At 41.8% G+C, this 18,874-nt stretch overlaps 1 protein-coding gene across 1 annotated transcript in view; it reads left to right on the top strand.

Annotated features, from left to right (window-relative positions):
* The window catches only part of NUP153 (nucleoporin 153), a 798,292-nt gene that overhangs the window by 40,857 nt on the left and 738,561 nt on the right, over positions 1 to 18,874 (top strand). The window contains exon 3 of the mRNA XM_053715838.1: positions 9,541 to 9,593. Coding sequence (XP_053571813.1) covers positions 9,541 to 9,593 — 53 coding nt within the window. The remainder of the gene's footprint in view (positions 1 to 9,540; positions 9,594 to 18,874) is intronic.

The following is an 18,874-nucleotide window of genomic DNA, read 5'->3' as shown; positions in this document are numbered from 1 at the left end:
ATCATGAAAGTTTATTTTGGCCTAGACTGTCCCTTTAAATAAAAGCCAATCTGTACATGTTAAGCAACATTCACCAGACAACGAGGGGGAAGTTATGCCGACTAACTTGCCTCACGTGTCAGTACCTGCATCTCCCGCTCAGGAGGTGCGTGATATTGTAACGCCAAGTACATCAGGGCGGCCATTACAAATCACTTTACAAGACATGGCTAATGTTATGACTGAAGTTTTGTCTAAATTGCCAGAACTTAGGGGTAAACGAGATCACTCTGGAGTGAGAACAGAGTGCGCTGATAATGCTAGGGCCATGTCTGATACTGCATCACAATTTGCAGAACATGAGGACGGAGAGCTTCATTCTGCGGGTGACGGATCTGATCCAAATAAACTGGATTCAGACATTTCAAATTTTAAGTTTAAGCTGGAAAACCTCTGTGTATTACTAAGGGGAGGTGTTAGCGGCTCTAAATGATTGTAACACAGTTGCAATCCCAGAGAAAATGTGTAGGTTGGATAAATATTTTGCGGTACCGACGAGTACTGACGTTTTTCCTATACCTAAGAGACTTACTGAAATTGTTACTAAGGAGTGGGATAGACCCGGTGTGCCTTTCTCACCCCCTCCTATATTCAGAAAAATGTTTCCAATAGACGCCACCACACGGGACTTAGGGACCGTTTGCCATAAGGTGGAGGGAGCAGTTTCTACTTTAGCTAAGCGTACCACTATCCCGGTGGAGGATAGCTGTGCCTTTTCAGATCCAATGGATAAAAAGTTAGAGGGTTACCTTAAGAAAATGTTTGTTCAACAAGGTTTTATATTGCAACCCCTTGCATGCATTGCGCCTGTCACGGCTGCGGCAGCATTTTGGTTTGAGTCTCTGGAAGAGACCCTTGACTCAGCTCCATTAGATGAGATTACACACAAGCTTAAAACCCTTAAGCTAGCTAATTCATTTATTTCTGATGCCGTAGTACTTTTAACTAAACTTACGGCTAAGAATTCCGGATTCGCCATTCAGGCGCTCAGAGCGCTGTGGCTAAAATCCTGGTCAGCTGATGTAACTTCTAAATCTAAACTACTTAACATACCTTTCAAGGGGCAGATATTATTCGGGCCCGGTTTGAAAGAAATTATCGCTGATATTACGGGAGGTAAAGGCCATGCCCTGCCTCAAGACAGAGCCAAACCAAGGGCTAGACAGTCTAATTTTCGTGCCTTTCGTAACTTCAAGGCAGGAGCAGCATCAACTTCCTCTGCTCCAAAACAGGAAGGAGCTGTTGCTCGCTACAGACAAGGCTGGAAACCTAACCAGACCTGGAACAAGGGCAAGCAGGCCAGAAAACCTGCTGCTGCCCCTAAGACAGCATGAAGTGAGGGCCCCCGATCCGGAAACGGATCTAGTGGGGGGCAGACTCTCTCTCTTCGCCCAGGCTTGGGCAAGAGATGTTCAGGATCCCTGGGCGTTGGAGATCATATCTCAGGGATATCTTCTGGACTTCAAAGCTTCTCCTCCACAAGGGAGATTTCACCTTTCAAGGTTGTCAACAAACCAGATAAAGAAAGAGGCGTTTCTACGCTGTGTACAAGACCTTTTACTAATGGGAGTGATCCGCCCAGTTCCGCGGTCGGAACACGGACAAGGGTTTTACTCAAATCTGTTTGTGGTTCCCAAAAAAGAGGGAACCTTCAGACCAATATTGGATTTAAAGATCCTAAACAAATTCCTAAGAGTTCCATCGTTCAAAATGGAAACTATTCGGACAATCTTACCCATGATCCAAAGAGGTCAGTACATGACCACAGTGGATTTAAAGGATGCCTACCTTCACATACCGATTCACAAAGAACATTACTGGTATCTAAGGTTTGCCTTCCTAGACAGGCATTACCAGTTTGTAGCTCGGGTTGGCTACGGCTCCAAGAATCTTTACAAAGGTTCTGGGCTCTCTTCTGGCGGTACTCAGACCGCGAGGAATTTCGGTAGCTCCGTACCTAGACGACATTCTGATACAAGCGTCAAGCTTCCAAACTGCCAAGTCTCATACAGAGTTAGTACTGGCATTTCTAAGGTCGCATGGGTGGAAAGTGAACGAGGAGAAGAGTTCTCTCTTACCACTCACAAGAGTTCCCTTCTTGGGGACTCTTATAGATTCTGTAGAAATGAAGATTTACCTGACAGAGGACAGGTTAACAAAACTTCTAAATGCTTGCCGTGTCCTTCATTCCATTCAACACCCGTCAGTGGCTCAATGCATGGAGGTAATCGGCTGAATGGTAGCGGCAATGGACATAGTTCCTTTTGCACGCCTGCATCTCAGACCGCTGCAATTGTGCATGCTAAGTCAGTGGAATGGGAATTACTCAGATTTGTCCCCTATGCTGAATCTGGATCAAGAGACCAGAGATTCTCTTCTATGGTGGCTTTCTCGGCCACATCTGTCCAGGGGGATGCCCTTCAGCAGGCCAGACTGGACAATTGTAACAACAGACGCCAGCCTTCTAGGTTGGGGCGCTGTCTGGAATTCCCTGAAGGCTCTCAGGGATCATGGACACAAGAGGAGAGTCTCCTTCCAATAAACATTCTGGAATTGAGAGCAGTTCTCAATGCCCTTCTGGCTTGGCCTCAGTTAGCAACTCTAAGGTTCATCAGGTTTCAGTCGGACAACATCACGACTGTGGCTTACATCAACCATCAGGGAGGGACAAGGAGTTCCCTAGCGATGATGGAAGTATCAAAGATAATTCGCTGGGCAGAGTCTCACTCTTGCCACCTGTCAGCGATCCACATCCCAGGCGTGGAGAACTGGGAGGCGGATTTCCTAAGTCGCCAGACTTTTCATCCGGGGGAGTGGGAACTTCACCCGGAGGTTTTTGCCCAAATACTTCGACGTTGGGGCAAACCAGATCTGGATCTCATGGCGTCTCGCCAGAACGCCAAGCTTCCTTGTTACGGGTCCAGGGACCCGGGAGCGGTCCTGATAGATGCTTTGACAGCACCTTGGACCTTCAGGATGGCTTATGTGTTTCCACCCTTCCCGATGCTTCCTCGTTTGATTGCCAGGATCAAACAGGAGAAAGCATCGGTGATTCTAATAGCGCCTGCGTGGCCACGCAGGACCTGGTATGCAGATCTAGTGGACATGTCATCCTGTCCACCTTGGTCTCTGCCTCTGAGACAGGACCTTCTAATTCAGGGTCCTTTCAAACATCAAAATCTAATTTCTCTGAAGCTGACTGCATGGAGATTGAACGCTTGATTTTATCAAAGCGTGGATTTTCGGAGTCAGTAATTGATACCTTAATACAGGCTAGGAAACCTGTTACCAGGAAAATTTACCATAAGATATGGAGTAAATACTTACACTGGTGCGAATCCAAGAGTTACTCATGGAGTAAGGTTAGGATTCCTAGGATATTGTCTTTTCTACAAGAAGGTTTAGAAAAGGGTTTATCTGCAAGTTCTTTAAAGGGACAGATCTCAGCTCTGTCCATCCTTTTACATAAACGTCTGTCAGAAGTTCCAGACGTTCAGGCTTTTTGTCAGGCTTTGGCTAGGATTAAGCCTGTGTTTAAGACTGTAGCTCCACCGTGGAGCTTAAACTTAGTTCTTAACGTTTTACAGGGTGTTCCGTTTGAACCCCTTCATTCCATTGATATCAAGCTGTTATCTTGGAAAGTTCTGTTTTTAATGGCTATTTCCTCGGCTCGTAGAGTCTGAGTTATCAGCCTTACATTGTGATTCTCCTTATCTGATTTTTTCATTCAGATAAGGTAGTTCTACGTACTAAACCTGGGTTCTTACCTAAGGTAGTCACTAACAAGAATATCAATCAAGAGATTGTTGTTCCATCATTGTGCCCTAACCCTTCTTCAAAGAAGGAACGACTTCTGCACAATCTAGACGTAGTCCGTGCCCTGAAATTTTATTTACAGGCAACTAAAGATTTTCGCCAAACTTCTTCCCTGTTTGTCGTTTATTCTAGACAGAGGAGAGGTCAAAAAGCATCTGCTACCTCTCTCTCTTTTTGGCTTCGTAGCATAATACGTTTAGCCTATGAGACTGCTGGACAGCAACCTCCTGAAAGGATTACAGCTCATTCTACTAGAGCTGTGGCTTCCACTTGGGCCTTTAAGAATGAGGCCTCTGTTGAACAGATTTGCAAGGCTGCAACTTGGTCTTCTCTTCATACTTTTTCCAAATTTTACAAATTTGACACTTTTGCTTCTTCGGAGGCTGTTTTTGGGGGAGAGGTTCTTCAGGCAGTGGTTCCTTCCGTATAAAGAGCCTGCCTGTCCCTCCCGTCATCCGTGTACTTTAGCTTTGGTATTGGTATCCCATAAGTAATGGATGACCCGTGGACTGACTACACTTAACAGGAGAAAACATAATTTATGCTTACCTGATAAATTCCTTTCTCCTGTAGTGTAGTCAGTCCACGGCCCGCCCTGTTTTTTATGGCAGGTCTAAATTTTAAATTATACTCCAGTCACCACTGCACCCTATAGTTTCTCCTTTCTCGTTTGGTTTTCGGTCGAATGACTGGGTGTGACGTAGAGGGGAGGAGCTATATAGCAGCTCTGCTTGGGTGATCCTCTTGCACTTCCTGTTGGGGAGGAGTTAATATCCCATAAGTAATGGATGACCCGTGGACTGACTACACTACAGGAGAAAGGAATTTATCAGGTAAGCATAAATTATGTTTTTTCTATTTCAGCAGTTAATTCATTTCCCCATTGCTTTAAAATAAAACGATGCAGCATTTTAATCTGTCCGGTTTTAAAAAATGGTTATTTCTGGTACTCGGTGTACAAGGAAGCTATTTTTAGTGCCTCTGTCGCAGCAGTAATTTGCGCTCGGCAGTTGCAGTCACATGACTGGCTTTACTTCATAAGGTTTCTGAGGAAAAAGCTGTTTTTCTTTATTTCTGGGTGATACGGTCTTAATTGGTAGCGGTAAGGCACCTGTAATTGAGGTGTGGGGTTGCCTGAGGGGTATTTTAGAAGTTTGATGTTTCTTAACTTTTCTCACAATTTTAGCTGGGGGTCGATCCTAATTTGGGCTAACATTTAAAGTGTATTTTTTTTCCTTAGCTTATTTTAATTGAATATTAAAACCATTGAAACTATTCTGTTTTATTTACTTTTTCACAACATGTCTGATATGGAGCAAGAGCCTGCTCTCATTAATGCTTATTATGTTTAGATGCACAAATTGCACCTCTTATGCAATTTTGTTCTTCATGTTAAGAAAACCTTGCAAAATAAAAGTAAAATTTTGAGCCTAATGTCTTGTCAGGATGATGCTGTTAAAAACATACCTCAGCTTTCTCCTGCTACGTCCCAAGCCTCAATTAGGTCACATGCAGTGCCCTGCGGTTCCTCTAACTCCTAGTGGGGTTTATTTAAAAGCAGACATTTCTTCCCAGGTATCTTCAGCGCTATCTGCAGCATTAGCTGCCATTCCCAGATTACAGGGAAAATGCAAGAGGAAATCTTGAAATTCAGAAAGTAAGGTGCCTGTCCTCAGTTCTGCTTCCCAAGTTGCCCTTTCTCATAAGTCTGATGAGGAAGATACATTGGGACTTTCTGAGGGTGAAATCTCCGATTCGGACAGTATAAATCCTTCTTTTGAGACTGAGGTGTGGTATCCTTCAGATTTAAGCTTGAACACCTTGGAGTCATTTAAAGTAGTTAAAACAATACACAAATACCCCTGTTGTTGTCACTCCTAACAAATCTAGTAAACTTAATAGTTTTTGTTTTGATGAACCTTCCACTTTGGGAGGTTTTTCCTGTGCAGGACCGTGGTGGGGAGATTATTTCACAGAAATGGGAGAAACCATGGGTGTCTTTTTTTTTTTTTTTTTTTTTTTCTTCCCCTTTCTCTCATTTTTAGGAAAGTTTTTCCTGTAGAGGACTCCATTAAAGACCCTTGGTATACTGTACCCAAAGTTGAAGGGGCCACTTCACTATTCCTATTGAGGATAGCTACTCTTTTAAGGATCCGATGGACAAGAAGCTGGAGGCTTATTTGAAAAAGATTTGTTTATCATTGTCTCTAATGGCAACCTGCGGTGTGTATTGCCACTGTGACTCGTGCGGCATCTTATTGGTTTGGCGCCTTGTCTGATTCTCTTCAAGTAGACTTCCTTGGTTGAAATTCAGGATATGATTTAAGCTCTTAAGTTGGCCTATTTCATTATTGCAAATGCCATTTTACGGGTTGTTAGACTAGGAGCTAAAACATCTAGTTTCTCTGTCCTAGCCCGCAGGGCGTTATGGTTGAAATCCTGGTCTGTGGACGTTTCTTCTAAATTCAAGCTTCTGGTGATTCCTTACAAGGGCAAAACCTTGTTTGGACCCGGTTTGGCAGAAATTATCTCTTATATTATGGGTAGAAAAGGGTCTTTTCTACCTCAAGATAAGAATAGGCCTAAAGGACGTCAGAGTAATTTTCGTTCCTTTCATAACTTCAGAGGAAAGCCTTCCCCTTCTTTCAAGCAGAAACAATCCAAGTCTTCTTGGAAACTCAATTAGTCTTGGAACAAAGGGAAACAATCAAAGAAACCCGCAGCTGATTCCAAATCAGCATGAAGGGTTTGCCCCCGATCGGATCAGGTGGGGGGGGAGACTTTCTCAGTTCTTTCAAGCCTGGATACGAGATGTTCCAGATCCCTGGACTGTGGACATATTATCCCAGGGTTACAAATTGGAATTCAAGACTTTGCCTCTTAGAGGCAGATTCCTTCTTTCAAGATTATCTGCAGACCAGATAGGCGTTCTTGAAATGTATACAACCGCTTTTCCTCCGTGGGAGTGATAGTTCCAGTGCAGGAACAGGGTCTCGTGTTCTACTCCAACCTATTTGTGGTTCCCAAAAAATAGGGAACTTTCCATCCCATTCTAGACTTGAAGTGTCTAAACAAGATTCTCAAAGTTCCATTCCTCAAGATGGAGACTATACGCTCTATACTCCTTTAACACAAGAGGGTCACTTCATGAGAACCATAGACCTAAAGAATGAGTATCTTCATATTCCTATTCACAGGGACCATCACAGATTCCTGAGATTTGCCTTTCTAGACGATAGTTTTTAGCCGGGTTTGCACGGATTATTCAATGGGCGGAAGCTCACAATTGTCTATCTGCCATCCACATTCCTAGAGTGGACAACTAAAAGGCAGATTTCCTGAGCAGACCGACATTTCATCCCGGGGAGTGCAGTCTCCATCCGGAGGTGTTCTCCAGGTTAACCCTCAAATGGGGGATGCCGGAGTTAGATCTGATGGCGTCTCGGCAGAACGCCAAGCTTCCAAGGAAGGGTTCAAGGTGAAGAGATCCTCAGGCCGCTCTGATAGATACTCTGGCGGTTCCTTGGGAATTCAGTTTAGCATACCAGTTTCCTCCTTTTTTGCTCCTTTTCAAGAGTTATTGCTCGTATCAAACGAGAGAGCATCAGTAATTATAATAGTTCCTGCATGGCCTTGCAGGATCTGGTATGCAGACCTTGTGAAGATGTCATCTCGGCTGCCTTGGAGGTTGCCTCTGAGGAAGGACTAACTCGGGGTCTATTCCTTCATCCAAATCTTGTTTCTCTGAAGCTGACTGCTTGGAGATTGAACGCTTGGTTCTGTCTAAGCGTGGATTTTTTTGAGTCGGTCATTGAGACCATGATTCAGGCTCACAAGCCTGTTACTCGAAAAATTTACATTAAGGTTTGGCATAAATACCTTTTTTATTGGTGTTAATCTAAGGGATCAGGATTCCTAGAATTTTGTTTTTTCTTCATGAAGGTCTGGAGAAAGGGTTGTCAGTCAGTTCTCAGAAAGGTCAGATTTCTGCATTATCTATTTTGTTACACAAGCGTCTGGCGGATGTGCCAGATGTTCAATCTTTTTGTCAGGCCCTGGTCAGAATCAGGCCTGTGTTTAAACCTGTTGCTCCTCCTTGGAGCCTTAATCTTGAAGTTTTGCAGCAGACTCTATTTGAGCCAATGCATTCCATAGATATTAAGTTGCTATCTTGGAAGGTTTTGTTTCTTATTGCTATCTCTTCTGCTCGGAGAGTTTTGGAACTCTCGGCTTTGCAGTGTGATTCGTCTTACCTTCCCTTTCATGCAGATAGGGCGGTTCTTATTAAATTGGGGTTTCTTCCTAAAGTGGTTTTGGATAGAAATATTAATAAGGAAATTTGTTGTTGGTTCTGTGTCCCAATCCTTCTCATAAAGAACGTTTTGTTGCACAACTTGGATGTTGTGCGTGCTCTAAAATCTACCTACAGGCGACTAAGGATTTTCGCCAGTCTTCTGCCCTGCTTGTTTCTCCGGAAAGCGTAAGGGTCAGAGGCTACTTCTTTTTTCCTTTGGTTGAAAAAGTATGATTCGATTTGCTTATGAGACTGCTGGACAGCAGCCTCCTGAGAGAATTGCAGCTCATTCCACTAGGACTGTCTCCTTTTCTTAAGCTTTCAAAGATGAAGCTTCTGTGGAACAGCTTTGCAAGGCTGCAACTTGGTCCTCTGCATACTTTTTTTTTTTTACAAATTTTACAAATTCAAAACTTTTTCCTCGGCTAAGTCCTCTTTTGGGAGAACGGTTCTTCAAGCGGTGGTGCCTTCTGTTTAGGTCTGCCTGTCTTGTTCTCCCTCCCAGTTCATTCTGTGTCCTCTAGCTTGGGTATTGGTTCCCATTAGTAATTGAATGATGATGTGGACTCTCCATATCTAAGGAAAGAAAACAAAATTTGTTTACCTGATTTCTTTCTTTATGGATATGGAGAGTCAACGACCCCAACCTTTATTAAGACAGTTATTTTTTACTAAACCTCAGGCACCTATACACCTTAGTGTTATTCCTTTTCCATTTCCCTTCGGTCGAATGACTTGGGATTATGGGTAGGGGAGTGACACTTAACAGCTTTGCTGTGGTGCTCTTTGCCACCACCTGCTGGCCAGGAGTGATATTCCCACTAGTAATTGAATGACGTTGTGGACTCTCCATATCCGGAATGAAATTTGTCAGATAAGCATAAATTTTGTTTTCTTTGACATTATTCTATTTCTCATTTATTTACATTTAGAGGTTTTCCAAGACTTCCAGTATTTAAAATGGCTTGTAATTCTTGAAAATGAGCGATCTTGAAAGTCTGTGGTTAGTAAAGGAGCTGAGTTTGAACAATCCCCTCCATCTGGCTTGCTTCACTGCCTGCCTCTCTGTGTTCTTTCCATTCTATAAAGTTGCCACACGTTTGTGGCAATATCACTGGCACTCCCATTAAGGCATGTGGCTGCCCTCCAATGTACACTAATGTTTTACGGATTGCAATCTCAGTGTTTATTGTCCTATTACATTTTATATAACAGTCACTTACTCATCAATTGTTGAGAAGGAAAGGATATACTCTTTATTGCAAAAAAAAGTTTTTTTCCACTGCAATGCAAAAAGGCACCATGAACTAATCTTGGTTTAATCCCTTCCAATACACTCACAAGTTAGGTTAGTGTCACTATATAAATGTGAAGATGTTTTTTTTCAACAGATGGCATGCACAGTGTGGTCAAATCTGGAAAAATGGGTGACTGTCGCATTTTAGTATGTCGCTCATCTTCCACTGGTCTGCTGCTGAATTATGTTTACTTTTCTTTAAAGAATACAAACATTGATAATTATCTATTTCAAAAGACAAAATAAAGATACAGGAGCAGTTTGAAATTCGTTTAATGCACTCTAGCTGGCAAAAATCGACAACATATTAGAGGAGATTTTTTTTTATACAGGGCTTGACAATGGCTCACTGGCACCTGGGTTTGTCAAGCCCTGTTTTACAGTACAATGTCCTTTTAAAAGGACCTGGAAGCTGTAATGTAGAAAGTGTGTATCTCTCTAAGCAGCCATTTAGGTTTGCACATTGAGTTTAATAGGTTTTTGTCATTTTTCAGTTTAGCAGGGTATGTTAAGCTATTTGTACTGTTGCTGAAAATGTTGGCTGCTAACGTAAACATCAGTGTGTGACATATGTTAAAATAATTTAGGCTGTCACCATTCCTTTAGGTTTGCCAACTTAAAAGTGCAAGTTAGAATCAGTAGCAACAAGTTTGTTTTATATAGTAATGCTGCAGCACAAGCTAATAAGCAAATAGTGGTTGTTGTGTGTTTTTTCTTTTCTTTGCTCTGACAGCTTGGTGAGTGCATAATTGTGTTGTGTTTTCTTTCATGTAATTGGCAAGAGTCCATGAGCTAGTGACATATGGGATATACAATCCTACCAGGAGGGGCAAAGTTTCCCAAACCTCAAAATGCCTATAAATACACCCCTCACCACAGCCACAATTCAGTTTTACAAACTTTGCCTCCTATGGAGGTGGTGAAGTAAGTTTGTGCTAAGATTTCTACGTTGATATGCGCTTCTCAGCATTGTTGAAGCCCGATTCCTCTGAGTACAGAGAATGTCAGAGGGACGTGAAGGGAGTATCACTTATTGAATACGATGATATCCCTAACGGGGTCTATTTCATGGGTTCTCTATCGGTCGTAGAGATTAATCTCCTACCTCCCTTTTCAGATCGACGATATACTTTCAATTTACCATTACCTCTACTAACTACAGTTTTAGTACTGGTTTGGCTATCTGCTATATGTGGATGGGTGTCTTTTGGTAAGTGTTTTTTATTTCTTAAGACACCTCAGCTATGGTTTGGCACTTTATGCATTTATATAAAGTTCTAAATATATGTATTGTACTTAAATTTGCCATGAGTCAGGTTCATGTATTTCCTTCTGCAGACTGTCAAATTCATATTTGGGGAATATAAACATCTTTTTAAAATGCAATTTATTTCTTACCTGGGGTTTAGTCTTTTTTCAATTGACTACTTCTTACAAATTGCGGGCGGTATTAGGCCCGCGGGTGCGACAAATGCTAAAACTTATTGCGTCATTTTTGGAGCAAAGATTTTTTTTTGGCGCGAAAGAGTACGTCTGACGCAAGTTCGACCTTTCACACGGTTGCGTCATTAGTGACGCGAGTGTCATTTCCGGTTATTTTTTGGCGCCAAAAAAGTTTAGTTACGTTGTGCGTCATACTTGGCGCCAAATTTTTTCATTATTTAAATACCTCATTGATGTTTGCCTCTTGATTTTTTTCAATATCAGAGGGCTATGCTATTTGTATTTTTTCCCATTCCTGAAACTGTCATATAAGGAAATAGATAATTTTGCTTTATATGTTTTTGCTCTTACATTTTGCAAGATGTCTCACTTTGATCCTGCCTCAGAAGCTTCTGCTGGAACATTACTGCCTGACATCGGTTCTACCAAAGCTAAGTCATTAGTTATAAAATTGTAGAAATTATATCGCCGAATGTCATTTGTAATAGTTGTTTTGATAAACTTTTACATGCAGATAATGTGTCCATCAGTAATAGTACATTGCCAGTTGCAGTTCCTTCAACTTCTAATGTGCATAATATACCTGTAAATTTTAATGAATTTATTTCTGATTCTATTCTGAAGGCTTTGTCTGCATTTTCACCTTCAAATAAATATAATGGGTCTTTTTTAAACTTCTCATTTAGTTGATGAATTTTCAAATGACCAACAATATGATAATTTATCCTCTTCTGATAAGGATCTATCTGATTCAGTAGATCCTCCTCAGACATTGACACTGACAAATCTACTTATTTATTTAAAATTGAGTACATGCATTCTTTATTAAATGAAGTGTTAATTACTTTGGATATTGAGGTAACCAGTCCTCTTGACGTTCAGTCTAATAAACGTTTTAATGCTGTTTTTAAACCTCCTGTGGTTTCTCCAGGGGTTTTTCCTATTCCCTGAGGTTATTTCTGATATGATTTCTAAGGAATGGAATAAGACAGGTACTTCTTTTTATTCCTTCTTCAAGGTTTAAAAATTGTATCCTTTGCCAGCAAAATCTATAGAGTTTTGGGAAAAGATCCCCAAAATTGATGGGGCTATTTCTACTCTTGCTAAACGTACCACTATTCCTATGGAAGATAGTACTTCTTTTAAGGATCCTTTAGATAAGAAGCTTGAATCTTATCTAAGGAAGGCCTATTTATATTCAGGTCATCTTCTCAGACCTGCAATTTCTTTGGCTGATGTTGCGGTGGCATTAACTTTCTGGTTGGAGAATTTAGCGCAACATAAATTGGATTCTGACATATCTAGCATTGTTCGCTTACTGCAACATGCTAATCATTTTATTTGTGATGTTAGATCCATGTCTCTAGCTATATTAGCTAGAAGAGCTTTGTGGCTTAAATCTTGGAATGCTGATATGACATCTAAATCTAGATTACTATCTCTTTCTTTCCAAGGTAATAATTTATTTCGTTCTCAGTTGGATTCTATTACTTCAACTGTTACTGGGGGAAAGAGTTTTTTTCTGCCTCAGGATAAAAAACCTAAGGGTAAATCTAAGGCTTCTAACCGTTTTCGTTCCTTTCATCAGAATAAGGAACAAAGACTCAATCCTCTCCCCAAGGAATCTGCTTCCAATTGGAAGCCTTCCTCAAATTGGAATAAATCCAAGCCTTTTAGGAAACCAAAGTTAGCCCCTAAGTCTGCATGAAGGTGCGGTCCTCATTCCAGCTCAGCTGGTAGGGGGCAGATTAAGGTTTTTCAAGGATATTTGGATAAATTCTGTTCAAAATCATTGGATTCAGAGCATTGTCTCTCTAGGCTATCGAATAGGATTCAGATTAAGACCACCTGTGAGAAGATTTTTTTTTCTCTCACGTATCCCAGTAAATCCAGTAAAAGCTCAGGCTTTCCTGAAGTATGTTTCAGACCTGGAGTCTTCAGGGGTAATCATGCCAGTTCCTCTTCTGGAACAAGGTTTGGGGTTTTATTCAAATCTATTCATTGTCCCAAAGAAGCAAAATTTATTCAGACCAGTTTTGGATCTGAAAATTTTGAATCGTTATGTAAGAGTACCAACTTTCAAGATGGTGACTATAAGGACTATTCTGCTTTTTGTTCAGCGAGGACATATGTCCACAATAGACTTGCAGGATGCATACCTTCATATTCCGATTCATCCAGAACATTATCAGTTTCTGAGATTCTCTTTTCTAGACAAGCATTACCAATTTGTTGCTCTTCCATTTGGCCTAGCAACCGCTTCAAGAATCTTTTCAAAGGTTCTGGGTGTCCTACTCTCTGTAATCAGAGAACAGGGTATTGCGGTGTTTCCTTATTTGGACGTTATCTTGGTACTAGCTCAGTCTTTATGTACTGCAGAATCTCACACGAATCAACTAGTGTTGTTTCTTTGGAAACATGGTTGGAGGATCAATTTACCAAAACGTTTCTTGATTCCTCAGACAAGGGTCACCTTTTTTAGGCTTCCAGATAGATTCAGTGTCCATAACTCTGTCTCTAACAGACAAGAGACGTTTAAAATTGGTTGCAGCCTGCCGGCACCTTCTGTCTCAGTCATTCCTTTCAGTGGCTATGTGCATGGAAAGTTTTAGGTCTCATGACTGCAGCATCGGACGCGTTCCCCTTTGCTCGTTTTCACATGAGACCTCTTCAGCTTTGTATGCTAAATCAATGGTGCAGGGATTATACAAAGATATCACAATTAGTATCCTTAAATCCCAATGTACGACACTCTGACATGGTGGATAGATCACCATTGTTTAGTTCAAGGGGCTTCTTTTGCTCATCCAACCTGGACTGTGATCACAAGATGCGAGTCTTTCAGGTTGGGGAGCTGTTTGAGGATCTCTGACAGCACAAGGGGTTTGGAAATTTCAAGAGGCGAGATTTCCAATAAATATTTTAGAACTCTCAGCTCTTCAGTTTTGGCCTCTGTTAAAGAGAGAACCGTTCATTTGTTTTCAGACAGACATTTTCACATCGGTGGCATATGTCAATCATCTGGGTGGGACTCAGTCCCCACGCTATGAAGAAGTATCTCGAATACTTGTTTGAGCGGAATCCAGCTCCTGTCTAATTTCTGCGGTGCATATCCCAGGTGTAGACATTTGGGAAGCGGATTATCTCAGCCGCCAGACTTTACATCCAGGGGAGTGGTCTCTCCATCCAGATGTGTTTTCTCAGATTGTTCAGATGTGGGGGCTTCCAGAGATAGATCTCATGGCCTCTCATCTAAACAAGAAACTTCCCACATACTTATCCAGGTCCAGGGATGTTCAGGCGGAAGCAGTGGATGCGCTGATACTTTCTTGGTGTTTTCATTCTGCTTATATCTTCCCGCCTCTAGTTCTCCTTCCAAGAGTGATTTCCAAAAATCATCATGGAACAATCATTTGTGTTGCTGGTAGCGCCAGCATGGCCACACAGGTTTTGGTATGCGGAACTGGTTCGGATGTCCAGTTGCCCGCCTTGGCCACTTCCGTTACGGCCAGACCTACTATCTCAAGGTCCTTTTTTTCCGTCAGGATCTCAAATCATTAAAATTTGAAGGAATGGAAATTGAACGCTTAGTACTAAGTCATAGAGGTTTCTCTGACTCAGTGATTGATACTATGTTTAAAGCTCGTAAATCTGTCTCTAGGAAGATTTATTATAGAGTTTGGAAGACTTAAATTTCATGGTGTTCTTCTCATAAATTCTCCTGGCATTCTTTTAGAATTCCTAGAATTTTTCATTTTCTTCAGGATGGTTTGGATAAGGGTTTTTGTCTGCAAGTTCCTTGAAAGGGCAAATCTCCGCTCTTTCTGTTTTATTTCACAGAAAGATTGCTATACTTCCTGATATACACTGTTTTGTACAGGCTTTAGTTCATATTAAGCCTGTCATTAAATCAATTTCTCCTCCTTGGAGTCTTAATTTGGTTCTGAAGGCTTTACATGCTTCTCCAGTTGAGCCTATGCATTCTTTGGACATTTAACTACTCTCTTGGAAAGTGTTGTTCTTTTTGGCTATCTCTTCTGCTAGAAGAGTTTCTGAGCTATCTGCTTTTTCTTGTAAATCTTTCTGATTTTTCATCAGGATAAGGCGGTTTTGCAGACTTCATTTGAATTTTTACCTCAGGTTGTGAATTCTAACATTGGTAGAGGAATTGTTGTCCCTTCCTTGTGTCCTAATCCTAAGAATCCTTTGAAAAGATCCTTACATTCTTTGGCTGTGGTGAGAGCTTTGAAATATTATGTTAAAGCTTTTTGATTCATCAAGCTTATTTGGAGTCGGGTCAAGCCCCGCCTCAGAGAATTATAACTCATTCTACCCTGCACGTCCTCAGTGTGGAAAGCAGCTGGAAGCGATCCTGCTCGCTTCCAGATGCTTTCCGGTTATTGCAGTGATGCCTCGATATGGAGGCATCCTGCAATAACCTTTTTAAGTCATCCGGTGCAGAGAGAGCCACTCTGTGGCCCTCTCTGCACCGGAGATCGGTGGCTCCCTGCGTTGGTGGGTGGGAACCGGACCGGGAGGCGGGTGGCGGCCATCGATGGCCCTGTTGATGTGAAGGGGGGCGGGATCGTGGGCGGGGGTGGCTGGGGGGGCGCGCGTGCACGGGAGGGTGGGGGCGGGCGCGTGCACGGGGAGGGAGCGGGTGGGAACCGCTACACTACAGAAAATGTGGAAATAAAAAATTAAAAAAAAGTCAAAAAAAAAAAAAAAAAAACTATCAGCAAGGTGGTGGGGGTTTGTCTGTGTGTGTGTGTGTGTGTGGGGGGGGGGGGGGAGCTACACTACAGAAAAAAAAAAAACCCTTTTATTTTAGCACTGGCAGACTTTCTGCCAGTACTTAAGATGGCGGGGACAATTGTGGGGGAGGGAAGGGAGCTGTTTGGGAGGGATCAGGGGGTGGGATGTGTCGGATGGGAGGCTGATCTCTACACTAAAGCTAAAATTAACCCTGCAAGCTCACTACAAACTCCCTAATTAACCCTTTCACTGCTAGCCATAATACACGTGTGAGGCGCAACAGGATTTAGTGGCCTTCTAATTACCAGAAAGCAACGCCAAAGTCATATATGTCTGCTATTTCTGAACAAAGGTGATCCCAGACAAGCATTTACAACCATTTGTGCCATAATTGCACAAGCTGTTTGTAAATGATTTCAGTGAGAAACCTAAAATTGTGAAAAATTTTACGTTTTTTTTAATTTGATCGCATTTGGCGGTGAAATGGTGGCATGAAATATACCGAAATGTGCCTAGATCAATACTTGGGGTTGTCTACTACACTAAAGCTAAAATTAACCCTACAAGCTCCCTAAAAGCTCCCTAATTAACCCCTTAACTGCTGGGCATGATACACTTGTGGTGCGCAGTGGCATTTAGCGGCCTTCTAATTACCAAAAAGCAACGCCAAAGCCATATATGTGTGCTATTTCTGAACAAAGGGGATCCCAGAGAAGAATTTACAACCATTTATGCCATAATTGCACAAGTTGTTTTGTAAATAATTTCAGTGAGAAATCGAAAGTTTGTGAAAAAATTTGTGAAAAACAGAATTTATGTTTACCTGATAAATTACTTTCTCCAACGGTGTGTCCGGTCCACGGCGTCATCCTTACTTGTGGGATATTCTCTTCCCCAACAGGAAATGGCAAAGAGCCCAGCAAAGCTGGTCACATGATCCCTCCTAGGCTCCGCCTACCCCAGTCATTCGACCGACGTTAAGGAGGAATATTTGCATAGGAGAAACCATATGATACCGTGGTGACTGTAGTTAAAGAAAATAAATTATCAGACCTGATTAAAAAACCAGGGCGGGCCGTGGACCGGACACACCGTTGGAGAAAGTAATTTATCAGGTAAACATAAATTCTGTTTTCTCCAACATAGGTGTGTCCGGTCCACGGCGTCATCCTTACTTGTGGGAACCAATACCAAAGCTTTAGGACACGGATGAAGGGAGGGAGCAAATCAGGTCACCTAAATGGAAGGCACCACGGCTTGCAAAACCTTTCTCCCAAAAAAATAGCCTCAGAAGAAGCAAAAGTATCAAACTTGTAAAATTTGGTAAAAGTGTTCAGTGAAGACCAAGTCGCTGCCCTACATATCTGATCAACAGAAGCCTCGTTCTTGAAGGCCCATGTGGAAGCCACAGCCCTAGTGGAATGAGCTGTGATTCTTTCAGGAGGCTGCCGTCCGGCAGTCTCGTAAGCCAATCTGATGATGCTTTTAATCCAAAAAGAGAGAGAGGTAGAAGTTGCTTTTTGACCTCTCCTGTTACCAGAATAAACAACAAACAAGGAAGATGTTTGTCTAAAATCCTTTGTAGCATCTAAATAGAATTTTAGAGCGCGAACAACATCCAAATTGTGCAACAAACGTTCCTTCTTCGAAACTGGTTTCGGACACAAAGAAGGCACGACTATCTCCTGGTTAATGTTTTTGTTAGAAACAACTTTTGGAAGAAAACCAGGTTTAGTACGTAAAACCACCTTATCTGCATGGAACACCAGATAAGGAGGAGAACACTGCAGAGCAGATAATTCTGAAACTCTTCTAGCGGAAGAAATTGCAGCCAAAAACAAAACTTTCCAAGATAATAACTTAATATCAACGGAATGTAAGGGTTCAAACGGAACCCCCTGAAGAACTAAGTTGAGACTCCAAGGAGGAGTCAAAGGTTTGTAAACAGGCTTGATTCTAACCAGAGCCTGAACAAAGGCTTGAACATCTGGCACAGCTGCCAGCTCTTTGTGAAGTAACACAGACAAGGCAGAAATCTGTCCCTTCAAGGAACTTGCAGATAATCCTTTCTCCAATCCTTCTTGAAGAAAGGATAGAATCCTAGGAATCTTTACCTTGTCCCAAGGGAATCCTTTAGATTCACACCAACAGATATATTTCTTTCATGTAATTAACAAGAGTCCATGAGCTAGTGACGTATGGGATATACATTCCTACCAGGAGGGGCAAAGTTTCCCAAACCTTAAAATGCCTATAAATACACCCCTCACCACACCCACAAATCAGTTTTACAAACTTTGCCTCCAAGGGAGGTGGTGAAGTAAGTTTGTGCTAGATTCTACGTTGATATGCGCTCCGCAGCAAGTTGGAGCCCGGTTTTCCTCTCAGCGTGCAGTGAATGTCAGAGGGATGTGAAGAGAGTATTGCCTATTGAATGCAGTGATCTCCTTCTACGGGGTCTATTTCATAAGGTTCTCTTTTATCGGTCGTAGAGATTCATCTCTTACCTCCCTTTTCAGATCGACGATATACTCTTATATTTACCATTTCCTCTACTGATTCTCGTTTCAGTACTGGTTTGGCTTTCTACAAACATGTAGATGAGTGTCCTGGGGTAAGTAAGTCTTATTTTCTGTGACACTCTAAGCTATGGTTGGGCACTTTATTTATAAAGTTCTAGATATATGTATTCAAACATTTATTTGCCTTGACTCAGAATGTTCAACTTTCCTTATTTCCAGACAGTCAGTTTCATATTTGGGATTATGCATTGAATTATCATATTTTTTCTTACCTCAAAAATTTGACTTTTTTCCCTGTGGGCTGTTAGGCTCGCGGGGGCTGAAAATGCTTCATTTTATTGCGTCATTCTTGGCGCGGACTTTTTTTGGCGCAAAAATTCTTTTCCGTTTCCGGCGTCATACGTGTCGCCGGAAGTTGCGTCATTTTTTGACGTTATTTTGCGCCAAAAATGTTGGCGTTCCGGATGTGGCGTCATTTTTGGCGCCAAAAGCATTTAGGCGCCAAATAATGTGGGTGTCTTATTTGGCGCTAAAAAATATGGGCGTCGCTTTTGTCTCCACATTATTTCAGTCTCATTTTTCATTTGCTTCTGGTTGCTAGAAGCTTGATGTTTGGCATTTTTTCCCATTCCTGAAACTGTCTTATAAGGAATTTGATCTATTTTGCTTTATATGTTGTTTTTTCTCTTACATATTGCAAGATGCAAC

The sequence above is a fragment of the Bombina bombina genome, chromosome 5 (genome assembly GCF_027579735.1).
Source record: "Bombina bombina isolate aBomBom1 chromosome 5, aBomBom1.pri, whole genome shotgun sequence".
In the NCBI taxonomy this organism is placed as follows: Eukaryota; Metazoa; Chordata; class Amphibia; order Anura; family Bombinatoridae; genus Bombina; species Bombina bombina.
The sequence above is the reverse complement of the archived record's forward strand: the minus strand, read 5'-3'. Positions and strand labels throughout refer to the sequence as shown.